Source organism: Suncus etruscus, chromosome 6 (genome assembly GCF_024139225.1).
Source record: "Suncus etruscus isolate mSunEtr1 chromosome 6, mSunEtr1.pri.cur, whole genome shotgun sequence".
Lineage (NCBI taxonomy): Eukaryota > Metazoa > Chordata > Mammalia > Eulipotyphla > Soricidae > Suncus > Suncus etruscus.
Window position 1 is genome coordinate 70934537 of NC_064853.1, and position 27068 is coordinate 70961604.

At 39.4% G+C, this 27068-nt stretch overlaps 1 protein-coding gene across 1 annotated transcript in view; it reads right to left on the reverse strand.

Annotated features, from left to right (window-relative positions):
- The window catches only part of CFAP61 (cilia and flagella associated protein 61), a 391053-nt gene that overhangs the window by 219869 nt on the left and 144116 nt on the right, over positions 1 to 27068 (reverse strand). Inside the window, exons 16-18 of the mRNA XM_049774327.1 lie at positions 25424 to 25501; positions 21024 to 21230; positions 15246 to 15380 (exon numbers count right to left, since the gene is read on the reverse strand). Coding sequence (XP_049630284.1) covers positions 15246 to 15380; positions 21024 to 21230; positions 25424 to 25501 — 420 coding nt within the window. The remainder of the gene's footprint in view (positions 1 to 15245; positions 15381 to 21023; positions 21231 to 25423; positions 25502 to 27068) is intronic.

Sequence of the window (27068 nt, forward strand, 5' to 3'; positions counted from 1 at the left end):
CTGGCCTATACATTTCCATATTTATCTTCAGGAAAAAAAAAAACCTTCATTCAAAATGGTGTGTGCACACCATTATTCATGACAGCACTCAGTACAATAGCTAAGAGTTGGAATAAACCTAGATGTCCAACCACAGAGGACTGAATCACCAAGATGTGTTACATATATAATCACGTTAAACGTGGCATTTGGATAACTGCATTAAGGAATGCAATGGTTTAAATGAGAGTTGTCTAGAGTATAGTGTGGAGAAAGAAAAAAAATGAGTGGGGGAGAAAGACAGATGTAAAATAATGAAGGACAGAGCCCAAGGGAACTCAGGTGCATTGATGGTGTTGAGAAAGAACAGAACAACCTAACAACTAGCATGACAATGTTAAAGAATGAGTGAAGGGTCATGCTGTTTTCAGCCACCTCAGACTGCATTTCATCAGAGTTCCTGCCTGCTTCAGAGGTGGGCCAGGACATACACACACTGATTCCTGCTGGTTTCTGCTGGGAGTCAGAAGAGGGCAGAAGCCATCTTGGGCCATGCGTTTTCCAGCTGCCTGAGACAGGATTTCATCAGCGTTCCTGCCAGTGATCCTGCCTCTTCAGAGGTGGGTCAGGACGTATACATACTGATTCCTGCTGGTTTCTGCTGGGTGTCAGAAGGACACAGGGGCCATCTTGGGCCATGGTGTTTCCAGCCGCCTGAGACTGGATTTCATCAGCGATCTTGGCTGTTACAGAGAGTTCTTGGCTGGCTCCGCCCTCCTGCTGTGCCTTGGATGACCCTGAGGACTTGAAGAAAACTCTCTGCTTTGTCTGTCTTTCCTGAACACTTGAAGCTCTCCTCAGAGGCCTAAGAAGTGTGCCCCCCCCAAAAAAAAAACTGTCATCTAGAGGCCACAGAAGAGCATGGCCACTCAACTTCGCTTCGCGGCCACGCATTTTTTCTAACCAATAAACCCCACCACAACACACAGAAAAAAAATCACACTACAAACATGACAATGGGGAAAACTCGCAGGCAAACACCATGCACAGAGAATGAAGATGATAGTGCGGATGACCTAAAAAATTCCAACCATCTGATTAACCTCTCAGATAAGGAACTTAGAATAGAAATATGAATGATGTCTGTAGAACTCAAAGAAAGCATGGATGGATCTGAACAGAACACAAAGACAGAAATCAGAAAACTCCAAACTGAAATAACATCTGAAAAACACGGTAGCTGAACTGAAAAACTCAGTGAATGGCCTCGCCAGCAGGGTAAGAGCAGCTAAGGAAAGAATCAGCGTGCTGGAAGATGAGATGCAGAAAAACTCAACACAGCAGAAGAAATTGAAAAAGAACCTTAAGACAAACGATCAGGCAATGGAAAAACTACTCAAGGACTGTGAACAGATGAAAATAGAAGTCTTTGATAAACTCAACAGAAACAACATAAGAATCATTGGAGTCCCAGAGGTCCAGATAGGAGATCTCCAGGAAGAATCAACTGTCAAAGACATCATCAAAGAGATACTCCCAGAGTTAAAGACTTCATGCAATCAAATCCTGCCCGAAGAGTACCAACTAAAAGAGACCCCCCCAAAAAGAACACCCCAAGACACATCCCCATTACAATTACAAATCCCACAGATAGAGATAGAATACTGAAAGCAGCAAGATCAAAAAAGGAAGTTACATTTAAAGGAGCATCCCTAAGACTTACAGCAGACATGTCACAAGAAACTCTCAAGGCCAGAAGACAGTGGTGGGATATTGTGACAAGACTGAATTAAATGGGTGCCTCACCGAGAATACTGCAACCAGCCTGACTCACCTTCAGATTTGAACGAAAGATACATAGTTTCATGGATAAACAACAGCTCAGAAACTTCACAGATGAAAAACTAGCCTTAAAGGAAAACTGAAAGGTCTACTTTAAGACTGGCCAAAAGGCACATGAAAAAATGCTCCACATCACTAATCATCAGGGGGATGCAAATCAAAACAATGATGAGATACCATCTCACACCACAGAGATTGGCACACATCACAAAGAATGAGAACAATCATTGCTGGCAGGAATGTGGAGAGAGAGGAACTCTTGCCCACTGCTGGTGGGATTGCTGTCTAGTCCAACCTCTATGGTAAGTGATATGGAGATTCCTCCAAAAACTGGAAATTGAGCTCCCATTCGACCCAGCTATTCCACTCCTAGGTATATACCGTAGGAACACAAGAATACAATATAAAAACCCCTTCCTCACACCTATATTTATTGCAGCACTATTCACAATAGCCAGGCTGTGGAAATAACCAAGATGCCCTTCAACAGATGAATGGCTAAAGAAACTGTGGTACATATACAAAATGGAATATTATGCAGCCATCAGGAGAGATGAAGTCATGAAATTTTCCTATACATGAATGTACATGGAGTCTATCATGCTGAGTGAAAAAAGTCAAAGGGAGAGAGACGCAGAATAGTCTCATTCATCTATGGGTTTTAAGAAAAATAAAAGTCATTTTGCAACAATCCTTAGAGACAATGAGAGGAGGGCTGGAACTTCCAGCTCATTTCATGAAGCTCACCACAAAGAGCGGTGAGTGCAGTTATAGAAATAACTATACTGAGAACTACCATAATCATGTGAATGAATGAGGGAACTGGAAAGCCTGTCTAGAGTACAGGTGGGGGTGGGGTGGGATGGAGGGAGATTTGGGACAATGGTGGTGGGAATGTTGCACTGGTGAAGGGGGTGTTCTTTACATGACTGAAACCTAATCACAATCATATTTGTAATCAAGATGTTTAAATAAAGAAAAAAAGGTATTAAAAAATAAGAGAAAAAAAAGAATGAGTAAAGTAGAATGCCTGTCTCGAATACAGGGAAAGGTGGGGGGGCATTGATGGTGGGCATGTTGCACTAGTAAAGAGGTATTCTGTTTATAACTGAAACCCAACTACAAACATGCTTGTAATCATGGTGCTTAAATAAAGATTTATATTAAAAAAAGAAAGAAAGGACAGAACTAGATATCCAAGCCACAAAGTCAATGACAGTGAAATCATGAGATCAAACATAACAACCAAACTTAAAAAGGCATCTGCTATGATGTCAGACTGGAGTGGGTGGTTGTGGCATTGATGGACTCTGGGAATGCTGGTGGAGGTTGATACTGGTGGTGGGGTTGGTACTGAAACACTGTATATCTAAAACACAACTATGAATAACTTTGAAAATCACAATGCTTTAAATAAAAACATTGTAAATCAATAGCAGCTTGACATTTGACCGATCAAAACTATTGCTAGTAACTGACTTATAGGAAGCTGTAACAAATATGCTTTAAAATATTAAGGATGGACGCAGAAGCATTGTTTATAATTATAGACATTTGAGGTAAAACTGAAATGGCCAATGTTAGACAATGTGTTTGGCATTAAGTCCTGCCTTCCCAAGCCTCCACATAGCAGCTGTGTGGCATCAGGCAAGTGAATGTCACAGAGGACGTCTAGAGCATGAAGACAAAGGATGCCACATTCCAAAGGAACTCCTCCTTCTCTTAGTCTTAACAAAGCAGGTGAGCAAGCATGATTAAATAACTTGAAAAGGTTTGTTCACAATGAAGATATAAAAGGGTTAGAAGTATGTATACAAGATAGGATTTTCCTCCAGAGATTCCCCAAGTTAGAATTGCTGATATTCTGGGTTGTACAACTTCCCACCCCTGAGAAGAGAAATGAATGTGTATGTGTGTGTGTGTGTGTGTGAGGGGGGTTACCTCATCTTTCATTTCATGAAAATATTAAGTGTTTAGAAGAATGTAAGATACTGAGTTGCTGGATAAAGAAATGCAATAGTTTACAGGGGACACCCAAATTATCCATGGCCTTCAATATAAGGAGAAGGAAGAAATAGAGTACAGGGAGGGGAGAAAAACAGATGAGTAATAATGGAGATTAGTGGTAAAGAGGACACAGGTGCATCTGTGGTATTAAGCAATGATACACCCAAATATCCAAACCAGAATCAGCAACATTAAAACATGAGAGTTAAACTTGAACAGCCAAACTTAAAAAGGTTCCTGTCAAGATGGCAGGCAGGGGATGAGGGGATGGAAGGGAACTGGAAACATTGGCAGAGCACAAGTTGACACTGTTAGTGAGGTTGGTGCTGGAACCACCGCATGTCTAAAACTTAACTATGAATAACTATGTCAATTATAGGACTTAAAAAAGAAAAATATATCTAAGTTACCATAAACAGTCTATAGAGGTTACTGAAGTATAATTCCTGTCTGAGAAGCTCAAAGATGATGGCCAGCCTCACTGCTTCTTGGAGAGCTGAGGGGCTGTGCTCTAGAGAAGCAGTCTATCAGCCTACATAGTCTGCATTGTAGGTGATCATGGGAGAAGCCAGAGTCCCAGGAATGACTCAACTCCAGTTATGGGCTCTGAGGAGAGCCAGCAAATGGACAGGAAATCTATTCTAGAACAGCAGTTGTTCAATTGTAGAGTTGCTAGTGCCCAATTTCAGAAGGAACAGTTACATTACTAAACAATAAAAAGAAATTTAAAAAAAATTATACTGGACTCTGAGACAACACTCAGGTGGAAAGTATGGTGTTGGAACATTATTTGCATAGAACCAGATCATAAACAGTATTGTAAGTCACAGTGCCTTCAACAAAATTTTCTTTAAAAATTTAATTTCAAGGGGCCAGAGTGGTGGCGCGAGAAGTAAGGCGTCTGCCTTGCAAGCGCTTGCATAGGACGGATGATCCCCTGGTGTCCCATATGGTCCCCCCAAGCCAAAAGTGATTTCTGAGTACATAGCCAGGAGTAACCCCTGAGTGTCAATGGGTGTGGCCCAAAAACAAACAAAAAAAAAATTCAACTTCAAGGGGCCCGAGAGATAGCATGGAGATAGGGCATTTGCCTTGCATGCAGAAGGACACTGGTTCAAATCCCGGCACCCCCTGAGCCTGCCAGGAGTGATTTCTGAGTGTAGAGCCAGGAGTAACCCCTGAGCGCTGCCAGGTGTGAAAAACCAAAATAAAATTCAATTTCAAGATAGAGAAATAATAGTCTCACTCATCTATGGGTTTTAAGAAAAATAAAAGACATTATTGTAATAATAAACAGAGACAATAAAGATGAGGGTTGGAAGTACAGGCCCACGGTATGAAGCTTACCACAAAGAGTGGTGAGGTCAGTTAGAGAAATAACTACACTGACAACTATCATGAGAATGGTAGTCAATGAGAGTAATAGAATGCCTGTCTTGAATACAGGCAAGGGATGGGGGAGGGAGATGAGAGGCATTGGTGGTGGGAATGTTGCACTGGTGAAGGGGTGTGTTCTTTTTTTTTTTTCTAGACAAGGCTTTTTATTTTTAAATATTTTTCCTTTTTTTTAAATATAATTTTTATTTTGATCATAGTGGCTTACGTATTGTTGACAATAATATTTTAGGTACATATTTGCATAAAATCAGGGGGGATTCCCATCACCAAATTGTCCTCCCTACACCTCTGTTTTTGTCCTACCTCCCATTTCCTCTTCCCTCACCCCCAGGGCGGCTAGAATATGTGGTCCTCTCTGTATCTAACCTACTATTTAGTAGTCTTGCACCTGTTTGGTCTTGATGCCTCCCTTATTTCCCCCTCTAACTGGAGGCAGGACTAGCTAGTTCAAGTTGCGTGGTTTTGTTTGAAAAAGAGAAAAGTAATAAACTGGGGTAAGAGGGGTGTGTTCTTTTTATAACTAAAACCAAACTATAAACATGTTTGTAATTATGGTACTTAAATAAAGATAATTTAAAAAATAAAAAATAAATCTAAGATGAAATGCTACATAAGGGGAGGGTCTGGTGAATTAGAGAGAAGAGCCTCCTCTCAGCCCACCTCTGGTTCCCTCTGCAGACTTCTTTAATGCCTTCTTTGTAGGCTTCACCAGGGACAGGGATGGACTTAAAACCATGTTTTGTGGTTTTAATTATCTGTACAGTTTTAATTTATTTGGAATGACTTGTGCAAATCTAATTAACCAAAATTGGTCAAAGTTGCAGGCCTTGCCCACAAGTGCAAGTACAGGTGCAGGGAACCCGTGGTAACAGTAAATGCATTTAGAGATGGAGGAAAGAAAGAAATCAGGAATTAATCTGACAAGTCCTATTGGTTTAAGCCATAAGCGACTGACCTAACCATAGTTTTTACTGCTGTAAATAAAGAGAAAAGAATATAAGACTTATATGAAAAGGCATGGATATCTGGATGAAGTTTTTCTTCCTAGTGCTGTCTGTGATATCTAAATTGACTGCTTCTGTACTTTTATATTGGCATCAAAAATGAGTTCTAAAATATCGAAAACAAAAACAATGTAAAATAAAATGGTACAAAAAGAAAAAAGCCTCCAAATATTAACTAAGACAGGCAAATATCTAATACCTAATCAATTGGTAGAACATTTGAGGTTTTAAAGATTTCTTTTTCTATTTTTGTCCTGGAAGTCACCATAAAATTGTATGGCTCTGGTCACAACATGTATTTTTCAATCAAGGTGGAAGAAGTAACTCCAAATCCACATCAGCAGCTCTCATTGTCTCCTTTGTTACTTCATATTTGCAGCTACTTTAAAATCCACAAAGGAAAACCTCCTACAGGCCCTGCAGTAACTTTACTCCCCAAGGCAGATTCTAAGGAAGCCACTTAGCTCTGAAGGCCAGTTCCAGCCCTGGGGGCCAAGGTCTACCTAGAGGCTGCACAGGGCCTTCCAGAGCAGCAGCAGGCAGCTGATGTATCCCGAGGCACTTCTGGACCTTGGTGGCATTCATTACCCTGGCTCTGCAGGGAACAGAATGTACTTTCTTCCCCTTTCTACTGAGCTGTAGCAAGTACCCAATCAGCATCCAGGAAGACCTTGGGACTTTTTTTTTCTTTTCTGTTGGGAGCTGTGGCAGCTCTTTTTAAAAAGCAATAACACTAGTAAAGGTGAAGTGAAACAAAGGACATGCTGGTCTCTTAGAAAATAAGAAAGTTCTCTATTTTGCTCCTGTGGTTATGAGAAGCAGCTTTCTTTACTGCACTTAAGTGTAGGCTGCTACTGCTTACATATTTACTAGCAAGCGTGCTCTAGTTTACCAAAGAATAAAAGATAAAATGGTAGGCTCCAGCAGACTCCAGTTACTTTGGAAAATAGTTTGGCATTTCTTAGAATATTAAATACAGAATTACCATAGGAGCCAGCAATTCTACACATGAGAAAAGGAACTTACATCCCTATAAACTGTGCCTGTGTGGATAGGGAGATAGGCCTAAAGACTGGATCATATAATCCAAGTTTAATCTCCTCCACTATACAGACCTCCAGAACAATTAGATGTGGCCCCAGCAATCCCTAGCACTGCTGGACAGTGGAGAATCCAGAATCGAGCCTGAATACTAAATCATTCAGTCTAAATTTATCCATATTCATATTTATATTCAACATTACTCATAGAAGCCAAATAGTAAACATATAAGCTAAGGAATGGATAAATAAAATGTAATACATTTATGCAATAGAATATCATTTACCAATAAGAGAATTAAGTAATATTAAGGGAGGCTACAAGGCTACTTTGTTACAGTAAAGAAACCATCCACAATTGTACAATTCTATCCAAACAAAATATTCAAAAATGGCAAGTTCACAGAGAGAGTGTAAATAAGTAGTTGTATAGGAGTGAGGTGAAATACAGGGGAGTGATTGCTAATAAGTTTGTTTGTTTGGTTGACAGAACTGTTCTAGAATTAGAGGTGGTGGTGGCTCAACTTTGAATATACTAAAAACTGATCACTTTGTATAATTTAAATGGATGGTTGATATGGTGTATGAGTTTTTAATCTCACTAAAGCTGTTAGAAGAGTAAGGAGAGAAAGAGATTTGCTATGTGTCCAAACACTGACCTTGACACAGATGTTTGCTTCTTTCTAGCACATCTAGCTAGGGTCTGGATTGGCACTGGATCAAGTTGACTCAGAAAAGAGGAAAGTCCAGACTATAATGGGGAAGAGTCTATTCCTTGTTGTTCAACTTCTTATAAAGTTGTTGGGTCCCAAGATAGGGAAGATTCCAAAAGTATTTTCAAGTCATACTCTTTTCTGTGCTTTGCTTTTCTTACAATGACTCATATATCAGCAGTTTATTGTTTAGATGAGAGTATATATGGAGTGGTTGAAGGGGGAATTCTGGCATCCAATTGCCTGCATTTGGAGCTCTGTAAATTAGCTTTTGGACAAGTCACTGATTTATTTATCTGCAAATCTTCATTTTCAGGTATAATGAGGATCACAGTAGCAGTAACCAGTAAGGAGCGTTAATGTGCTGCACTTATATAAGAATCATTTCTGAGAAGCCTTTCAAATATTAGTAGTGGCAGCTCTTACTTATTTTGTAACCTTCCTAATAGGGTGGATTTATGAATAAAAATAAGAGTAAGTCACTGATTTATAAATGATTTTGATGCACACGCATATATTACATATAGAATTTGACAGGTGGAGTTTGTAAAGGAGTTAAGGCATAATTTCCTTGCAGAGGTCCAACCTAGGTTTGAATCCCCATTCTACATGTGGTCCCATATGCATCACAAGGGATCACTCTTTCAGTGGTCCTCAAACTATGGCCCGTGGGCCACATATTGTATTTGTATTTGTTTTGTTTCTTCATTGCAAAATAAGATATATGCAGTGTGCATAAAAATTCATTCATAAGTTTTGTTTTTACTATAGTCAGACCCTCCAATGGTCTGAGGGACAGTGAACTGGCCCCCTGTTTAAAAAGTTTGAGGACCCCTGCTGAGCATAGAACCTGGAATATTCCCTGAGCACTGTTGGGACAAATCTAACTAACTCCCTCTCGCATATACACATACACACCAAATAAATGGAAGTAGTGTTCATAGTGGTAGAATAAAATGACTACTATTTGTATTCTTCCCTTGGTAAGAGAAAAAAATTCATGGAGAAATTTAATGGAGTAAAGAATTCAGCACAAACAGGAGAAAATACATTTCTTGTGATTAGCACGCATGTGTGAAAATGGTTTAAAAGACCAAAATTACTCGGTGATTTTTAATGGATTACTTTCATCTCAAGAAAACATTATTATGATCTTATTAATAATGAACAGCACACATATATGTGTATATACACACACACACACATACACACACAGACTGACGTTTTTAGAAAGCACAAACATGCACACACTGACAAGAACCACAAGTAAAACTAAGGTTATATAACAGGCAGTGAAAGTTTCCAAATTGAAGGAAGGGGTTTGGGAACAATTAAGCTGGGAAAAATTTAGCAGGTGTTAGGGGAATAATGCAATTTCCTAGGGCAGCAGATGTACAAGTGAAACAGTATCTAGTAACAGTCCATCAGATGGTAATTATAGCTGGACTAGGGATGAACCGCCTAGATGAAAAGAGGCAATTCAAAGGGTAACAGAATGCCAGTGAGTGACATCTTCCTGAGAGAGATCACATACCAGGAAAATGCGGGCCAACACTTACCTCTGAGAGGGAGGGGTAGAAAAATAAAGCTTTACTTTTCTTTCCAGAAAGAGAAAAGCAAACAGAGGATCCAAAGAATTTATTAGTAGATATTTCAAAAGGCTATCGCTACAACAATTCATGTTGATCATACTGAAAATGAAGTTTCTGGTTTCATTTATGGAAGGTAGGTAGGAAGGAAGGCAGGAAAGAAGGCAGGAAGAAAGGAAATACGGATTGCAGGAAAGAAGGTAGGAAGACAAAAGAAGGCAGACAGGAAGAAAGGAAGGAAGTGAGGGAGGGAGGGTGGGAAGGAAGGAGATAAGAAAGAGAGATGGAGGAGGGAGGGTAAGAAAGAAAGATGGAAAGAGGGAGGGAAGGAGAAGAGAGAGAAGAAGAAAAGGAGGGAGGGGAGAGGGAGAAACAGAGGAGGAAGGAAACGAAGGAAGGAAGAAAAGAAGGGTGGAAGGACTGAAGGATAGAAGGAAGTAGGAAAGGAGGGGAAGGGATGGGAGGTAGAGTTAGGAAAGGTAAGAAGAAAAAGAAAGGAAGGAAGAATGGACGGACAAAAAAAAGTAGGAAAGGATGGGAGGGGAAGGGAGAAAGAGTTAAAAAGGCAAGAAGGAAAAAGAGAAAGAAAGAAAGAAAGAAAGAAAGAAAGAAAGAAAGAAAGAAAGAAAGAAAGAAAGAAAGAAAGAAAGAAAGAAAGAGAAAGAAAGAAAAAGAAAGAAAGAAAGAAAGAAAGAAAGAAAGAAAGGAAGGAGAAAGAAAGAAAGAAAGAAAGAAAGAAAGAAAGAAAGAGAAAGAAGGAAGGAAGGAAGAAAAGGAAGAAAGTAAGAAAGAAAGAAAAGAAAGAAGAAAGAAAGAAAGAAAGAAAGAAAGAAAGAAAGAAAGAAAGAAAGGAAGGAAGGAAGGAAGGAAGGAAGGAAGGAAGGAAGGAAGGAAGGAAGGAAGGAAGGAAGGAAGGAAGGAAGGAAGGAAGAAATAAAGGAAGAAAAAGAAAGGAAGGAAAAAGAAGGAAGAAAGGAAGGAAGGAAGAAAAAGAAAGGAAGGAAGGAAAAAGAAGGAAGGAAGGAAGGAAGGAAGGAAGGAAGGAAGGAAGGAAGGAAGGAAGGAAGGAAGGAAGGAAGGAAGGAAGGAAGGAAGGAAGGAAGGAAGGAAGGAAGGAAGGAAGGAAGGAAGGAAGACAGGGCCAAGAAAGAGAGCTAGAGTGCATGCCTAGTATGTTAAAAGTCCTGAGTTTGATCCCACCTCATTCTACTGTGCTGATTTACCTTCAGCACCCATTAATAGACCCAGATCTCAGCATGCTGCCATACAGCCAACAATGCTGGGCTCTGTGTCACAAAGAGTGGTCCCCTGGTCCTTAAGTACAGATGGAAACCAAGAAAGAATGAGAATGAGAATGAAAAAGGACTTTAAACTGTAATTCAATGCACACTGTATAATTTATATTTTATAATTCTATATATTCTATATAACATAATTCTATATATAAATTCTCTAAAATGATGTGGACATTATGGGGAACACAGTTTATTGATATTGAAGCAAGTGTAGGATCTATATAAAGTTCATAATGAATTTTCTGGAAGTAAACATGAAAAATATTAAGATTCACTTAAAGAATCAAAGATTCAAAATCTGTTTGAAAGAAAATAGTGCCTCCCAATGGGTTCTGCAGAATGTGGAAATTCATTCAAAAGCCTTTAGAAAGTACAGGAAGAAAAGAAAGTCTGAAGTAGAAGCAACCCAAAAGAAGTGTGAGTTAATTTACTCCATAATTTTCAATATGGTTATTGGATTCATTCTGTCAAATTCTGAGTGTTTTCCCCTGAGCACAATTTTTGTACAGGTGGATGTGCAGGCCAAGATCACCCACTCAGTGAGTCTTTCAGGTATGTACCAGGTGGATTCTAGCCAAAGTCTTGTCCCTTAACCCTGAATAGGTGACTGTGGATATTATGATGCATGTTGAGTCCTAAGTTATCTCTGTAATATATAATAAAAGCTGTGTATTTTCTGGGCCCATTATTATGTCCTAATAAGGGGTAGATTGTTGATAAATAACAATGACAGAGAAGAGCATCTATCATCCAAACCAGGCAAAGTCCCATGGTCTTCGGGGTGACAGAGGAACATATTTTCCTGCCACAGGGTGATGAATTTCAATCATTACTCACTTGTGCCAGATTTAAATTGGCAACCCACTGAGATGAAACACTTTCTATCCCATTACTCATGCCTGGAGTGATCTGTTCCCTTGAAGGCTGGCTTCCCAGGTGAGAGCGAGGGGATGGATGGCCACTCAGAGAGGGTTTAAATAGGATAAAAGGTAAGAGAAGCAAATGCCCAGAGAGAAATGAGTAGAAATGGCATGTGTGTATGTGTATGAATAATATGTGGGTATGGGGGAAGTGAGGAGCTCTGATAAAGCTTCATTTACTGGAGAGGTGAGAGGAGGTAGGAATAAAAACAGAAAAAATTTCAATTAGCAACATCTATTACTCAGTCTTGGTCAATTAAACATCTGAATCACAACTAGGCTGAAAAGAAAACTCACCTTGGTATAGATAAATAGCCTAAAACATACCCATCATATAGAATTTCAGAGAAAAATAATTTTAATATATAATTTAGCATTTTAACTTGCAAGCATAAGGCCTATTCCATGTGAATTATGGTCTGATAACACTTTGATTAAACTTTTAAGTACTCTAAAATGTTTACAAAATCTTGTTTACTAAACTGTTATTTATATTTACTATAAAATAGCTTACTCTAAATAAAACTATAATATAAATACATTTACTATATTATTCTTGAGTTTTATTAAATTTCCCAAGGAATAATATAAAACAGTAAATGTGCTTCTTAAAATGTCAGAATTCACCAATAACCAACACAATATAGTAGATTCCAAGCATTGGGCCCTCACTCCCACACATTTGCTAAGCGGTCATTCCTGGACCCAAATTCCAACAACCTATCTTCCACTCCACACTTGAATATACCAAGGGTTTGGGAAAACAGGCACAATGAGATGCCCAGAGAAAAGGTTTTTAGATGAAAACAGTGATTTCAATTCAGCATGGGAAGAAATGATAGGCATTTTTTAATAAAACAAAATGTTTTCTCTGACTTCCCTTCTCCCCACACACAACCTGGAATTCCAGCTTATCTCAAAGTCACCCAGATTTGTGGTTAGTTTGCGGTGTTGAGAAAAAGGGGCTCTTAATACCCATGTAATTTCTCTGGTCCTGCTGTGCATGCCACCAGAATTGGTGGCAGCACTGGAGTCACAGACTACTGCTGATATTTGAGGGTACACCTAGAATATTTTGTAAAAAGTTGATCTATATGGATTGATCTATATGGATTTGAAGATGTCTTAGTGGCTACAATGGGACCACATTTATCACCCTCTTTCTGATCTGGGATAGAGACCACATTTCTGTATTTTGAGACCACATTTCTGTATTTTGCACCCACTGGTCCTTCTGAAATAGCAGGATTTTCTATGCAAGATGTGTTTTATTTGTTTATCTTTCAGCCATACCCAGTGCCGCTCAGGGGGTTACTCCTAGCTATGCACTCCTGGCTTGGGGGACCATATAGAAAGCCGGGGGATCAAACCACAGTCCGTCCTAACCAGCGTGCACAAGGCAGATGCCTTACCACTTGCACCACTGCTCCGGTCCAGCAAGATGTGTTTTTGTGGCAGCTACCACTGAAGCCAGCTTCTCTTCTCTGATCCCAAGGTGCTCTCTTTGCTCTAAATCCATGAGTCTGGGTTTTATACTAGATGAATCCAGAAGTACAAAAATCACCTCCCACCAGGTCTCCAAATATCCACCAGATAAGATGGGCTCTACTCTCTAAAGTAATCAGTGCAGGCTGCTAAACTGTGGGCCTTGCTTCCTAAGGTCTCACATGTGATCCTGGATCAAGAGATATAAATCCGGGTCTTGCTTTTAAAAAGATATGTGGGGGGAGAGATAGCATGGAGGTAAGGCATTTGCCTTTCATGCCAAAGGACGGTGGTTCGAATCCCGTCATCCATATGGTCCCCCGCCTGCCAGGAGCGATTTCTAAATATAGAGCCAGGAGTAACCCCTGAGCGCTGCCGGGTGTAACCTCTGGCAAAAAAAATAAAAAGATAAAAAATAAATAAAAAATATATGGGAGGAAGGGGAAATTGGTGGGAGTGTAGAAGATCCAAAATTGGCAGAGCTGAAAAATCACTGCAGCTGAGAGCTAAATATATGGGGATTTTCAGTTCTACCCAGGGTGGTTTCTAAGAAAGGTGCTCACTTGCCAAATGTCTTTGGTCTGTGAAGTCAGAACTTAAGAGCTTTCATCATGCTTAGACAGAATCATTCTACATCTGTGAAATGTAATCATAAAGTACTTAGATTTGAATTTTGTCTTTTCTCATTTTCTTTTTAGGAATCAACTTTTTACGAAACAATCGGTCTGTGACAGAAGATCACAAGATACATCAAACACAACCAGAAGTCCCATATTTTATGATTCGCTCTACTTTTTGTATGTGCTTGACATTCTCCATAAAGAGCTGGGAAGAGAATTGCTATTTATTTTGCTTCTCCTTAAATATAAACTAAGAATTTATGAGAAAATAAATACTAATATTTTAAGAGAGACAACCTGAGTTGCACCTACAGAAACCGGGAATCAGCTGTTCTTGGTCCTGTATATGTCGGGTTTTTCCTCCAATGAACATAAAGTTAATGCGGAACTTAAAGCAGCCTCAGCTGTGGAAAGCAGCCGCTCAGAGAAAGGTCCTGACAGTCTTTTCATAGTGCAGGACCATGTAAAGTGAGGCCAGAGGCAGTGGGGTGAAGCACGTCCTGCCATGGTGAGTGGCCAAGCATTGTTTATATCTCACTTTATGAAGCTCTTCTGACCAACTACTTGGCTTAACGTTGGCAAAGTTTAAAACGTCCACTTTCTGCTTTTAGCGCTCACAAGGACCAAAGTGAGCTCCCCTGGGAGATTTTTCTCTCCAGCTTACATTGGATGTGTATACATAAAAGTTTACACGTAAGTCAACTTGAGAAAACCAGGTTTTCCATGAACGTGACTGCAAAAGCCTGTGTGTGCCTATATGTGTGCATCGATAGCACTTCTGGTCCTCTAGGAAAAATATCTGGACACCGTGTGCATTAAGGTCAAGCTCTAGGGCAGCTAATGTGTTCTCCTTAATCACTCTGCTTACCCTGCCAAGAGGAGTAAAACAAAGCCCGCTCAGAGCTGGTGTTCCAGACAGAAGTGGCCAGGGCAGCCGGTTTGCTGTCAGCTTTATCTGTACTGTGAAACAGGGCACTTTGCCTTGAAATCAAAACACTGATGGGATGGGGGACGGGCAGAGGGCGAACTGCTTTTAAGCAGAAGAAGAATGAAGGGAAAATGCCAGGAGACCATTTGTTCTGGGACATAGTCGTCACACTGTGCCACCATCCCCCGGGATCTGTTACCCCAGAGTTCACAGGGTTCCCCTAAAGTCACCACCTGAGAAGGAAAGGACTGCTGCAGGGGAGTCCCTGCGGGGCGCCCTTAGAAGGGCTTGGGCAGGCTCCCTGTAATTAAGAAACAGCCGGCTCCTGGGAAGACTGAGCTGCCACCCATCTGCCACGCCCGCTTGAACTGGCACTGAGCCTCCCTGCCTGCTGCTGCTGCTGCTGCTGCGGCCCCGCTACCCACCAGTTCCTTGGAGACCGACTTGGATGGAGCGTTGATGCCCAGCTTTTCCAGAGGGTAGACAATCTGTCGTCGTGGTCGCACTGGAACCAAGTAGTGAAGGACGGATGTCAGAGAGTGGGCGAGGGAGCCCTGGAACTGCAAGACAGCAACGTCTGTTTTAGGAGAGAATCTGTTTTTCAGCGGAGAGAAAGAACGTCAGAGCCAACAGCGCACATCCCTGTGCCTGCGGCTTTTCTTTTCTTTTTTCTTTGAAATACAGGCTTGTCTGTTTTTATTTAGACTTATTTTAGACACTGTAGTTGTTCATAATAGTTGTTTCTGACATTCAGTATTCCAACACTAATCCCTCCACCAAGTGTAACATTCCCTCCACCCTTGTCATCAAGACTGTATGTGTGTGGCTTTTCAAACACAAACCTCTGCACCCTGCCAAATTGGGGTGGGGGTGGGGAAGACGGGGGAATCAGCAAATAAACAAACATACTCGTTGAGCGAGGAATGAATGGTAGATAATGCCTGACACTAATGAAGATAATTACAGGCGTAATTACATTACTATCTCTGTGGGGATGACAGATAAACAAGTGGTTTGGTTTATGGGATTTTTTTCAGTACAAGCATTTTCCCCAGGAGGATATTCTTCTCCATGGTGCGCCGGAATCAGCTTGATTTGACCCCATTAAGCTACGTTATCTGTTAACCTTTGCGTGTTTGGCACAAGCTGTTCTGAGGAGGCACATAGATAAAAAATGTCATTTGAGGGCAAATGAGTACAGATGGGGAACTCCTCCTGGATGGAAACATGACAGCCACTTCTACGCAACCTTTGTTGATGAAAATGAGTGTTTTAACCCCAAAGAATGAAAGCAAATAATAGGGAAGGGGAGTTGGGTTATGATATTTTGACTTATAGTAACACTAAATTATGAGCTGAATTTACCTATGCTTACTCAGTGGAATTGTGATAGATCATATTTGAAGAGAATGTTTTAAATGTCAATATTAAGCATACAATATTTCAATTATTGCAGAAAAAACTACAAGGTGATATTAATTGCATAGTTATGATATAAATATTTTGGTGAAACCCTTAAACTCAGATTTAAAAATCTGCACCACTAAACTTCACAGATCGATTCTACAATTGAAAAACAAAACTCAAATAAAAGACATTTTTACAATAGTTCTCAGAGACAAAAGAGAGAAGGACTGGAAGGTCCAGCTCACGACATGAAGCTCACCACAAGAGTGATGAGTGCAGTTAGAGAAATAACTACATTGACAACTATCCTACCAAAGTGAATGAATGAGGGAAGTAGAAAGCCTGTCTCAAGTACAGGCAGAGGTGGGGTGAGGAGGAGGGAGACTTGGGACATTCGTGATGCAAATGCCGCATTGGTGAAGGGGGGTATTCTTTACATGACTGAAACCCAACTACAATCATATTTGTAATCAAGGTGTTTAAGTAAAGATATTAATAAAAAAAAAAGAAAAAGAAAACCCAGAATTTAGGACATTTCTCTTTATATGTCTGGAAAAATATCTCAATGCATGACCTGTTAGGAATGTGTGAAGAAAGCCACCTTCTTTGGCTATCATGCAAGCCAAAAGCTCACTTTTACTAGTCAACTGAGGATCATAGCTGAATTTGGAAATCTTCACCTATATTATTTGACACTAATTCTCACAGTAGTCTAAAGGTATATGAGTACATCAACTGGAAAAGCACATTGAAAGGAAATCTGTTTCCAAAAGTGTTTCTATAGCCTACATGCAAAATAGTACATTCCAAGTTCTGTGCTGTTAGGGTAAATATGTGAATATGAAGTGTCCAAGATATTATTTTATTGTGAATGTAGACAGGATTTCAACCATCCTAGCACACAGAGGTAACATCATGAACAAAAACCAAGAATTTAATATCCCATATTGAAGGTCACTATATTGGCATTTAGCCAAGTACAAAGTAAAAAATTGTGCAGGTCCAGAATTCTCAAGCAAAATTGCTACAGTCCTCATCATATTCAAATATAGAGCATTCACGTTCTCATCACATTGGGTTTTATAGAACAAATTTTATCTAGATCATATTTTACATCCTGCTAATTTTTCTTCTTCTTGCTTTTCCATTTCTTCTGTACTTCTCCAAAAAGTTTTATTTAAATAAGATACACTCACAAAATCACTGTTTGGTAAGTGTTCTTTAGGTTCTTTTTAACAAGAAAGGATATAAACTTTTCAAAAATCTACTTAGCTCACTTGGGAGCTAAGAAGAAATTTGACCCCATCAAAGATTATAGGAGAATATGAGAGTGTTGTTAGTTATGTGAGGTTTGATAGGACAGCATTGACATGTCTTGCAGTTGATTCTTGCCACATCTCAAGTTCATATCATGCTAAAGATCAATGTATGAATAATCTGTATGTATGTTCTTTCATATATAAGTCTTTGAGGCATGGGAGATGCAATTTTTTAAACAAGACCTTCCAGCCTTCAGGGCAATTGCATCAATGCCTAGTGCATCATTTTACCCAATGAAAAGTGTTATGATGAGGAATGGTATATACACCACAAAGGATATGTTTTCCTTATTGAAGTATTATTCAACACAAATGGAAAACAAATCTTGCATAACTTATACTGGTATTTATTAACTAAAGATTATATATGGGGAGAAATAGTATAGTTATTAGGTAGGGTGCTTGCTTTACTTGCAGCTGATCCGGGTTCAATCCCTGGCACCTCAGGAGTGATCTATGAGTGCAGAGTCAGAAGCCTTGAGCACCACTGGATGAGGTCCCAAAACTAACTACATAAACAGAGATTAAGATTATATTTCTTGGGACCAGAGAGAAGGCATGGAGGTAAGGCATTTGCCTTTCATGCAGAATGATGGTGGTTCGAATCCCGGCATGCCATATGGTCCCCCATGCCTGCCAGGCATAGAGCCAAGAGTAACCCCTGAGCGCTGCTGGGTGTGACCCAAAAACCAAAAAAAAAAGATTATTATATTTCTTCAATATTATTTTTTGCAATGCTGGAGATTAAAGTCAGGGCCTTATGCATATAAGGCAAGCACTCTACCACAGAAGCACATTCCCAAACTATCCCCACTTCATAACCATCACTTTAATAGCACTGATTTAGTGTTTGGAATATCACGTGACATCATGCACACATTTATACAATATGATATATTTATATCATTTATATGATAGAACTTACTTAGTCTATGTGTTCTTGGCTTAAAGAATATGATTGTAGAGCTTTGGGATTAATTGATGATATTTTATATTTTAAAATATCTTTATTGAGATTCTGTGGTTTGCAATGCTATTGATAATGGTTCCTCATGCACATAATGCCAACAACAAACCCTTAACCAGTATGTTCTTTCTCTCTCTTTCTCTCCCTAAGATCCCAACAACCCTTCCTCCTAATACCCCCTAACTCAAATGTGTGGCTCAGTTCTTTTATTATGTTTGTTGCCTCTGGACCTCTGTTGCTAACTTGCTATGCATCTTTAAATCCACATATCAGAGAGATCATTCAGTATCTATTCCTTTCCTTCTAACTGACTTTACTCAGAATACTATCTTCTACATTTCTGCAAACTACATGATTTTGTTCTTTCTTGGAGCTGCATAATATTCCATTGTGTATTTATCACAACTTCTGGATCCATTCTCATCTACTGTTCATGAGGCTGTTATCTGGTTAGCTTTTATGGAAAATATAGGAAGAGCTATCAAAAATAGTAACAAAACCAGGACTGAAGGGATAGCTCAGTGGTAGGGGGTTTGCATGCATGCAGCTGACCTGGGACAACCTTGGTTCAATCCCCAGAACCCCATATGGTCCCCTGAGCTGGCCAGGAGCTATTTCTTTTTCTTTCTAATTAAATAATTTTTATTTTGACTAAAATGGATTACAAATCTTTCACAGTAATATTTTAGGTACATAGTGACATTGAATCATTGGCATTCCCACCAGTGTTGTCCTCCCTCTACCCGTTCCCAGCATGCATTCCATGTCCCCTTCCTTTGAGCCCCGGAGCTGCTAGTATAAGTGGTCCCCTCTCTGTCTAGCTTGTTGTAGACTGGGTTTCAATTCTGTTGGCTTTTGCCTTGGATTTTGTATTTAAGTATGATCAATTTTTATTTCTATTCAATTTTCATACACCGGTTTGGTCTTGGTACCCCTCCATTATTTCCCCCCTCAATTTGTGTTGCAGAAAAAGATGGTTCAAGTTATGTTGTTCTGTTTGGAGGGAAGAAAAAAGAAAGATAAAAAGGGAGGTAAAAATCAAACAAGAAAGGAACTGGAGGAGTCCTTCTAGAGGCTATAAATATCAATTTAAGAGAAGAAAGGGAAAAGGAAGAAAAACAAAAAACCCATACAAAAAATCAAACAAAAGAACCCAAAAAAGCACCACAGCAATAAAGACAACAACCAAACAACCATTGTCCTAAAATAAAACCAAAACAAAGCACACACACAAAAGGAAAAAACAACAATAACAACAATAACAACAAAAATTAAAATGTGCTTTTTTTTTTGCATAGGCATAGTAAATATTGGGGAGATTAGAAAGAGAATTCCCTTGGCCTATGACATAAAGGGAAAATAAATAAAAATGAGTTTAAAAAAGTAATTAAGGGAACAAAGTGATGCAGGAGATTACCTTACATTTGGGGATAAACAGGTTAACAGGTAATATTCTTAAGGTTTTCAACTTTTAAAGGAAATATAGGATTCCCCATTGTCTTTTGAGATATTCTTGTGGGGGATGAAATCCAGGGCACATTTTCATCACACTCCCTGGTCCTGCTAAGAAATTATTTGCGGCTGAAAAGGCTTGGGTAGAGTTCTTGCACTGGGGCTCCTTCCAGAGCTGAATCTGGTATCAAGCAACAGTCCACATTTTGGGGTAGGGAGGTGAGAAGGCGGGCCACAAAGTATGCAGGAGCTATTTCTGAGTGCAGATCCAGGTGCAACCCCTGAGAGCCAGGGGGTGTGCCCCCCCCAAAAAAAGAATAGAAACCACTATCCAAACTAGGAATACCACTTCTTGACATCAATCTAAGAAACACAAAACAAAGAATTCAAAAGGATATATACAGACATAGTTCACTGCAGCACTTAGTACAATAGACAAGCTATGGAAACAACCACATGACAACTACAAATATAAACATAATGAAGTCATTTGATTTTCATGTCTTAGAGCATTTTTGTGGTTTTTAGAATATTTTATCAATATAGAAAGTTCAACACATTGCTCTACTTATATCTTGGTTGTGACTGTTTCAGAAATGCCTTCTGTGCATTTTCTACAGTATTAAAAAAGGGTCAAACTTAAGGCTTGGAGAGAGTGCAGCAGTTAGGGCATATGTTAGCCACACACCCAGCCTAGGTTCAATTCTTGGAACCACACGCTCTTCTGAGAAACACCAGGTAATCTCTGAAATCCTCTAATACCACTGGGTGTGGCCCTAGAGGTCTCCAGCACTGTCAGTTTGGCCATAGTTTTTACAACTTGAGAAAGCCCAAGGAATATTGCATGCTCAGGCACTTACACTGAACCACTAACCAGGCTAGTAGGGAATTGACAGTGAGCTCCTGCAGCCCCTGAGCACTGTTTGGGAGTCATTTCCAAACTATCAAACTCATTATGGAAATTTCTGATTTGAATCCATGTTAGAATCAAAATTCATTGAGAAGAAGAAAATTAATCTGCACACATGGTGAAAAAGTGAATCACAACATTCTCTTACCTTGCCTTCCCTGTGTTTTTGGTATATTGGGTAATAAAGACAGGACTTAAAGCCTAAACGGAAGATCTCCTTGAGAAAAAACTTGGAGTAGTGTCGGAAAATTGGGTTCAGAGCAAAGTGATATAGCTGCACATGTTCCTGACGCTGGTGGTGGGAGAAGTAGATGAAATCTTCAATATTGTAATGCGATCGGATGTATTCTATGTCCTAAAAAATGATACAGGAGAAGGACATTTAATAATGTTTTCAATCAATGACATTCATTTAATGATGAAAATTATTTTATCTACTGGCTTCAGGGCTTTCATAAGAAACATGACATTTGGGGCTGGAGAGATAGCATGGAGGTAAGGCATTTGCCTTTTATGCAGAAGGACAGTGGTTCAAATCCCAGCCCTGAGGCTGCCAGGAGCGATTTCTGAGCATAGAGCCAGGACGAACCCCTGAGCACTGGCAGGTGTGACCCAAAAGCCAAAAAAAAAAAAAAAGAGTAGAAGAAACATGACATTCATTTAATGATGAACATTATTTTATTTATTGACTTCAGGGCTTTAAAAAGAAACATGCTTTTCTTGCCTGTTATTTACTACCTCATCTTCACTGTCAATTTTTCAAAATTAAGGATTATGTTTCCCAGTACAGTAGGTAGGGCATTTGCCTTGCATGCAGCCAACCTGGATTCAATCCTCAGCATCCCATATGGTCCCCTGAACACAGCAGGGGTAATTCCTGAATGCAAAGCCAGGAGAAACCACGAGCACTGCCAAATGTAGCCCACAAAAACAAACAAACAAACAAACAAATTATGTATCCCAATAGTCACTTGCTCAGATTCTTATTTCGGCCTAATAGCTACTCAGTATGGAAACTTCTTCCACATGACATGGTTGTTAGAAATACCTAGAGAGTTAAATCTGTGATAAGCCTGAGAGCAAGGAGGCTGATCTTCTCTGCCATTGGGAAAGAAGTGTGAGTTGCTTAGCCTGGCTGATCAAGCATGTGGAACACTCAAGAACAGCAAACATGCACAAACATCTTCTGGATTCACAACTATTCATCCTTGACTGTTCATGGAGTACCACAAGTCACATGCCACAAGTCACTCGTAAAATGACTGGTAAAGTGGCTCAGTTGATGTACTATAAAACTACAAAGTTGGGCCCCAAGTGTTGCTATTGTTTGTTTCCTTCCTCTTTGGCATAATATTTTTACACAGTGGAAAGTCTACTGAAAGATTAATGAGTGTTTTAATGCAATACAGGTAATATAGGGCTCTGAAGTACATTATAAGGCATATTGCTCCTGTTCCTATAGGCCTGGCCCCTATCACGAACACTTGGTGGCCATCCTGGGGAGAAGAAAGGAGGGCCTCATTTCTGTTAACTAAGTACCAGGTCATCCTGTCATTTCTAAAGGACACATAATAGAGGAGAGAGAATATTACAGACAGGCTTTCTCATGACAGGGGCAGGAGCCTTAGTAAAAATCATGCCACAAGTAAATGGGAAAGCCCCAACCTTTTTCCACACTTCCCAAAAGAGGAATTGGCAAAAGCTAAGAACTTCACCAGGGAAATGGTGGTCTGTGTCTATATTCTTATCTTTCTAGATTCTGCCACAATGCTCAGAGGAAAGGAAGCCACAGTAACTAGGATTATTATTAGTAGTAGTAGTAGAAGACAATTCTGGTCATGTCTAGTGTTTCAGGTTATATCGACTCTATAACCACCAAGAAATTTTAATCTCTTATGTGGACCAGTAAATTTAGCCTATCAGAGAATAAATCTAAGTTGAGGAAAAATCATTGAAAAACAAAAAATAAACCAAGGGAGTTTATTATAAAAATGAGCCATTTTCCTCCCATCCCATATCCTTTTTAGTAAAAGTTTATATTATCATTTCATAACTACATAACATGTTTAATATTAATATTTTGTTGTATTTATATGCCATATATTATAATATTATATTTTATTATATTCATATAATGAAGGGAAGAGGTTAGAGACAATGTATAAAGTCTTACATTGCAAGAAAATAAAATAAAGTTAGTACCACTAAGTACTAAGTACCACTAAGTTAGTACCACTAAGTGAAATCTTCCAACATTAGACCACGTGAAGGTTCGTATTTACTAACTGACAACAGTACCATAAGATAAAGTAACCTTTTTTTTTTTTGGTTGTTCAGGCCACACCCATTTGATGCTCAGGGGTTACTCCTGGCTAAGAACTCAGAAATTGCCCCTGGCTTGGGGGACCATATAGGATGCCAGGGGATTGAACCACGGTCCTTCCTTGGCTAGTGCTTGCAAGGCAGACACCTTACCTCTATCGCCACCTCGCCGGCCCCAGATAAAGTAATCTTAGTGCCCTTTCCCAACTAGACAGGGGTTGTAGGGGGTGGGTAAGTCTACAGTAGATAGAAAGAGTAATGAAAAAGCACATCACATATCTGAAAAGGACGGATATCTATCTACCAGATAAGCTGATAATCTTAATTTTTCTTTCATGACAAGACTTTTTAGGGAGCCTGAAAAATACTGAAAATAGATAAACACGCAACTTACTCCAGAGAAAACAGGTTTTCAAGGAACCTATAAGGTTTTACTTAAAAAAAAAAACTCCATATAGATACTACTCAACTAAACTAAAAGGAATCTTGAATATAATGTAGCAAAAATTTAGACTTAAAAAATGAATAATGGGGTGGAAGCAACTTTCCTTGGTGGGGTACTTTCCTTGCATGTGACTAACCTGGGTTTGGTACCTGCCATCCCACAGGGTCAGCCCCAACTTCCCCAGGAGTTAGCCTTGAGTACAGAGCCAACAATAACACCTGAGCACTGCTGGGTATGGCCCCCCAAAATAAAGAAGTGAACAAGAAATTACAAAAAATTGAAATATATGAACCCTGACATTAAGATTTCCAACAAAAGGCCTAGATGATAGAATATATTTGGTAAAAAGACTGATTTAGAGAAGTAAAAATCAAAACCAAGGAAACAATGCAGAATAAAGAGATATAAGAAGTTTTTAAGATATATACTGTATTTTCCGGCGTATAAGACAACTTTTGAAACAAAAAACTAGTCAACCGAAAATCAGGGCTTGTCTTATACGCCGAGTATATCCCGAAAAATGTTTCAATATGCCGAAACAAAAAATATCAGGCCGCAGAGTTTCCAAATATCTTTCTTGGGGGTTCCCAAACAGTACTCAGATCTGGGGGCCACTTCTGGCAAAACCCAGCTAACCGTGTTGGCGGTTCAGTGCTAGGGTCCAAGGATAGGGTGTTGTTCATGTAGTGAGGGAGATTAACTGATGCCACCAGGGAATTGCCAGAAAAGGTGCCTATGATAAGGAATCAATCACTGCAAGGCTGCTCGGACCGCCTCTCTAACTCAGCCAATCCAAGAGGGTTTTTTATGCATGCAAATTAGACAATGTTCTGGACCCAAATCTACACTGTAAAAAGCCTGCTCAGATTGGCCAGAGTCAGAGAGGAAGTCTATTATAATATAACCTTTGAACCTTTGCTTGTTGTGATTGGCTCACTGTGGTACATACAGTTGCAGCATAGGAACATTCTGTCTGATACAGCGAATATAGGCCTAAACCTATGTTTTAACTGCAAAATTAGGGGGTTGTCTTATACGCCCAGTCGTTTTATATGCCGGAAAATATGGTATTAAGATCTCTCTCTACCCATCCATGCATACATCCGTCCATGCATTCATCCAGCCATTTATCCATCTATCTAGCAGGGGTCTCAAACTTGCGGCCAACGGCCCTCCATACAACATTTTGTGGCCCTGCCCTAGAGGAATCTTTTTTTGTTTTGTTTTGTTTTAGTTGTTTGGGTCACACCCCCCAATGTTTAAGGCTTACTACTGACTTTGCCTCCTGCGGCCCCCAGGTAAATTGAGTTTGAGAATCCTGAGAGGGTCAAGGTTCCAGAGACAACATAGTAGAAAGTGAATCTATAACAATAAAAATATTAAGCACTACAAAACCCACATAAATGTCACACAAATTTCCTAAAGAACTCAAAGAATTAAGAAACAGGGATGTAGAAATATATTAATAATATATACTACTAAAGGGAAAAATCTCAATAGCTTGTCAATTCTATCCAAAATTCTCTATAAAATTCATATATATGAGCATTAGTTCATTATAAACATTATACTTTTATCTGGAGAAGTAATTATCCAAATAAGACCAAGAAAATTGAGAGAGAAAAAAAGGATAACACAATTTCATGTCTTTTAGAAGAAAACTGAACATTTACATTAAATAAGTAAAAAAATGAAACTTCAAAATAAGTGTGTACCAATTGTGTGAAAATGCCTTATATAAAAATGTTCAATAAAAGGAAATCAATACCATTTCAGTTTACCTTTTCATCTCTGGTTACCGCAACACCAACTATTTGGTCCGCAACATCAGCCACAAATGCCTGTAATGGTGTTCCATCCTAAACAAAAAAAAAAAAAACATTTTAAGATTCTTAAACGAGCATATTTTTTCTGTGAGCAGGGGGTACTAAAATTTGTAAACATGAGTACTTATGAACATGAGTAAGGATATGTAACATAAACACCTCCCTTAGGGTCTGGTTCATTTAGTCTTATTTTCTATATACATATTATCTATATATTACATTATACTATCTATATATTATATAAATATATATATCTATATACTATCTATATATTACATTATATATAATATAATCTTATTTTATAATGAAAAATAGAGACTATGATAATACTTGCCTCATAAGACTTGAGAGGTTGAATAAATTACCAAGCTAGCTCGGCAGATCTATGATTCGACCAACATTCCCTTTTACTCTGAATCTATTTTCTCCAGTCTGTATACAATCTGTGGTGCTCAAAAAATGGCCCACGAGCCACATATTGTATTTGTTCCCATTTTGTTTCTTCACTTCAAAATAATATATATGCAGTGTGCATAGGAATTTGTTCATAGTTTTTGTTTTTACTGTACTCTAAGCCCTCCAATGATCTGAGGGAAAGTGAACTGGCCCCCTGTTTAAAAAGTTTGAAGACCACTTTAACAGTTCCCAAATTCAATAATTTTTAGACTCTTATAAGTAAGTAATATGCATCAGAATTTTGTTTTATAAATTGAGAAAAAAATAATTCAACAAAATTAATTATAGAGGAGGAACTTTTTCTTGTCCTGGGAGCCAGAAGTTTCTGCCAGCATGGAAAGCTGCAGAGCTCCATGCCGAAGGCCTTTTTGCCAAGCTTAGGGGGAGGCTACGGGGCTTGGGCTGCCCCCAAGAGCCTTCTCTCTCCTTCCTCCCAGACCCTGGGGCTATCCCTGGGCACCTGCCAATGGTGCCAGCGAGGTGGGTGCCAGGGAGGAGTTTAAAGGGGACCCAAGGCCTTTCCCAACCCCCAGCCTACACAAGAGGGGAGGGCTTGAGGAAGTCTCTGGCAACTTTCCTTCCCACTGGTCTCCATTCTCAAACCACGTGTGGGCCCTTGCGCATAAAGTTAGTTGAATAGGATATCACAGGGTTTAATTTACATTTATATACAGAATGTATATAAACATACAATATATAAACATACAATATACAGAATATAATATACTGTCCTTTCCCCCTTGGCTCACCACCTTACAAGCTTATTTATAGTCCTTTACTCACTCATCCCACCACCTATTACCCCACATTTAACCCTTTTTACCTTCAGTTCTTGGCTCCTCACAAGCACATCATTATCCCACTCAAGCCCGCTGCCTACCAACACCCAAAGTGAAAAAATAGACTGCCAGACTGAGAAGAAACCTATACTCTGTTGCTATTGATTTACTCTCAGCAGCCTCCTTTCCTTCACCTCCCTTGTGCTTGCTACCATACTCGGTTTCTGAGAAGTCCCCATTCAAAGACATTTCCTGATATGGGGCTTCTGGGAGTAGTTTTGGAGACTCCAGAAGGCCAAATCACAAACCAAAGTGGTATCCTGGACTTAACACACACACCCAACTATTTGTAAAGACATAAAAGG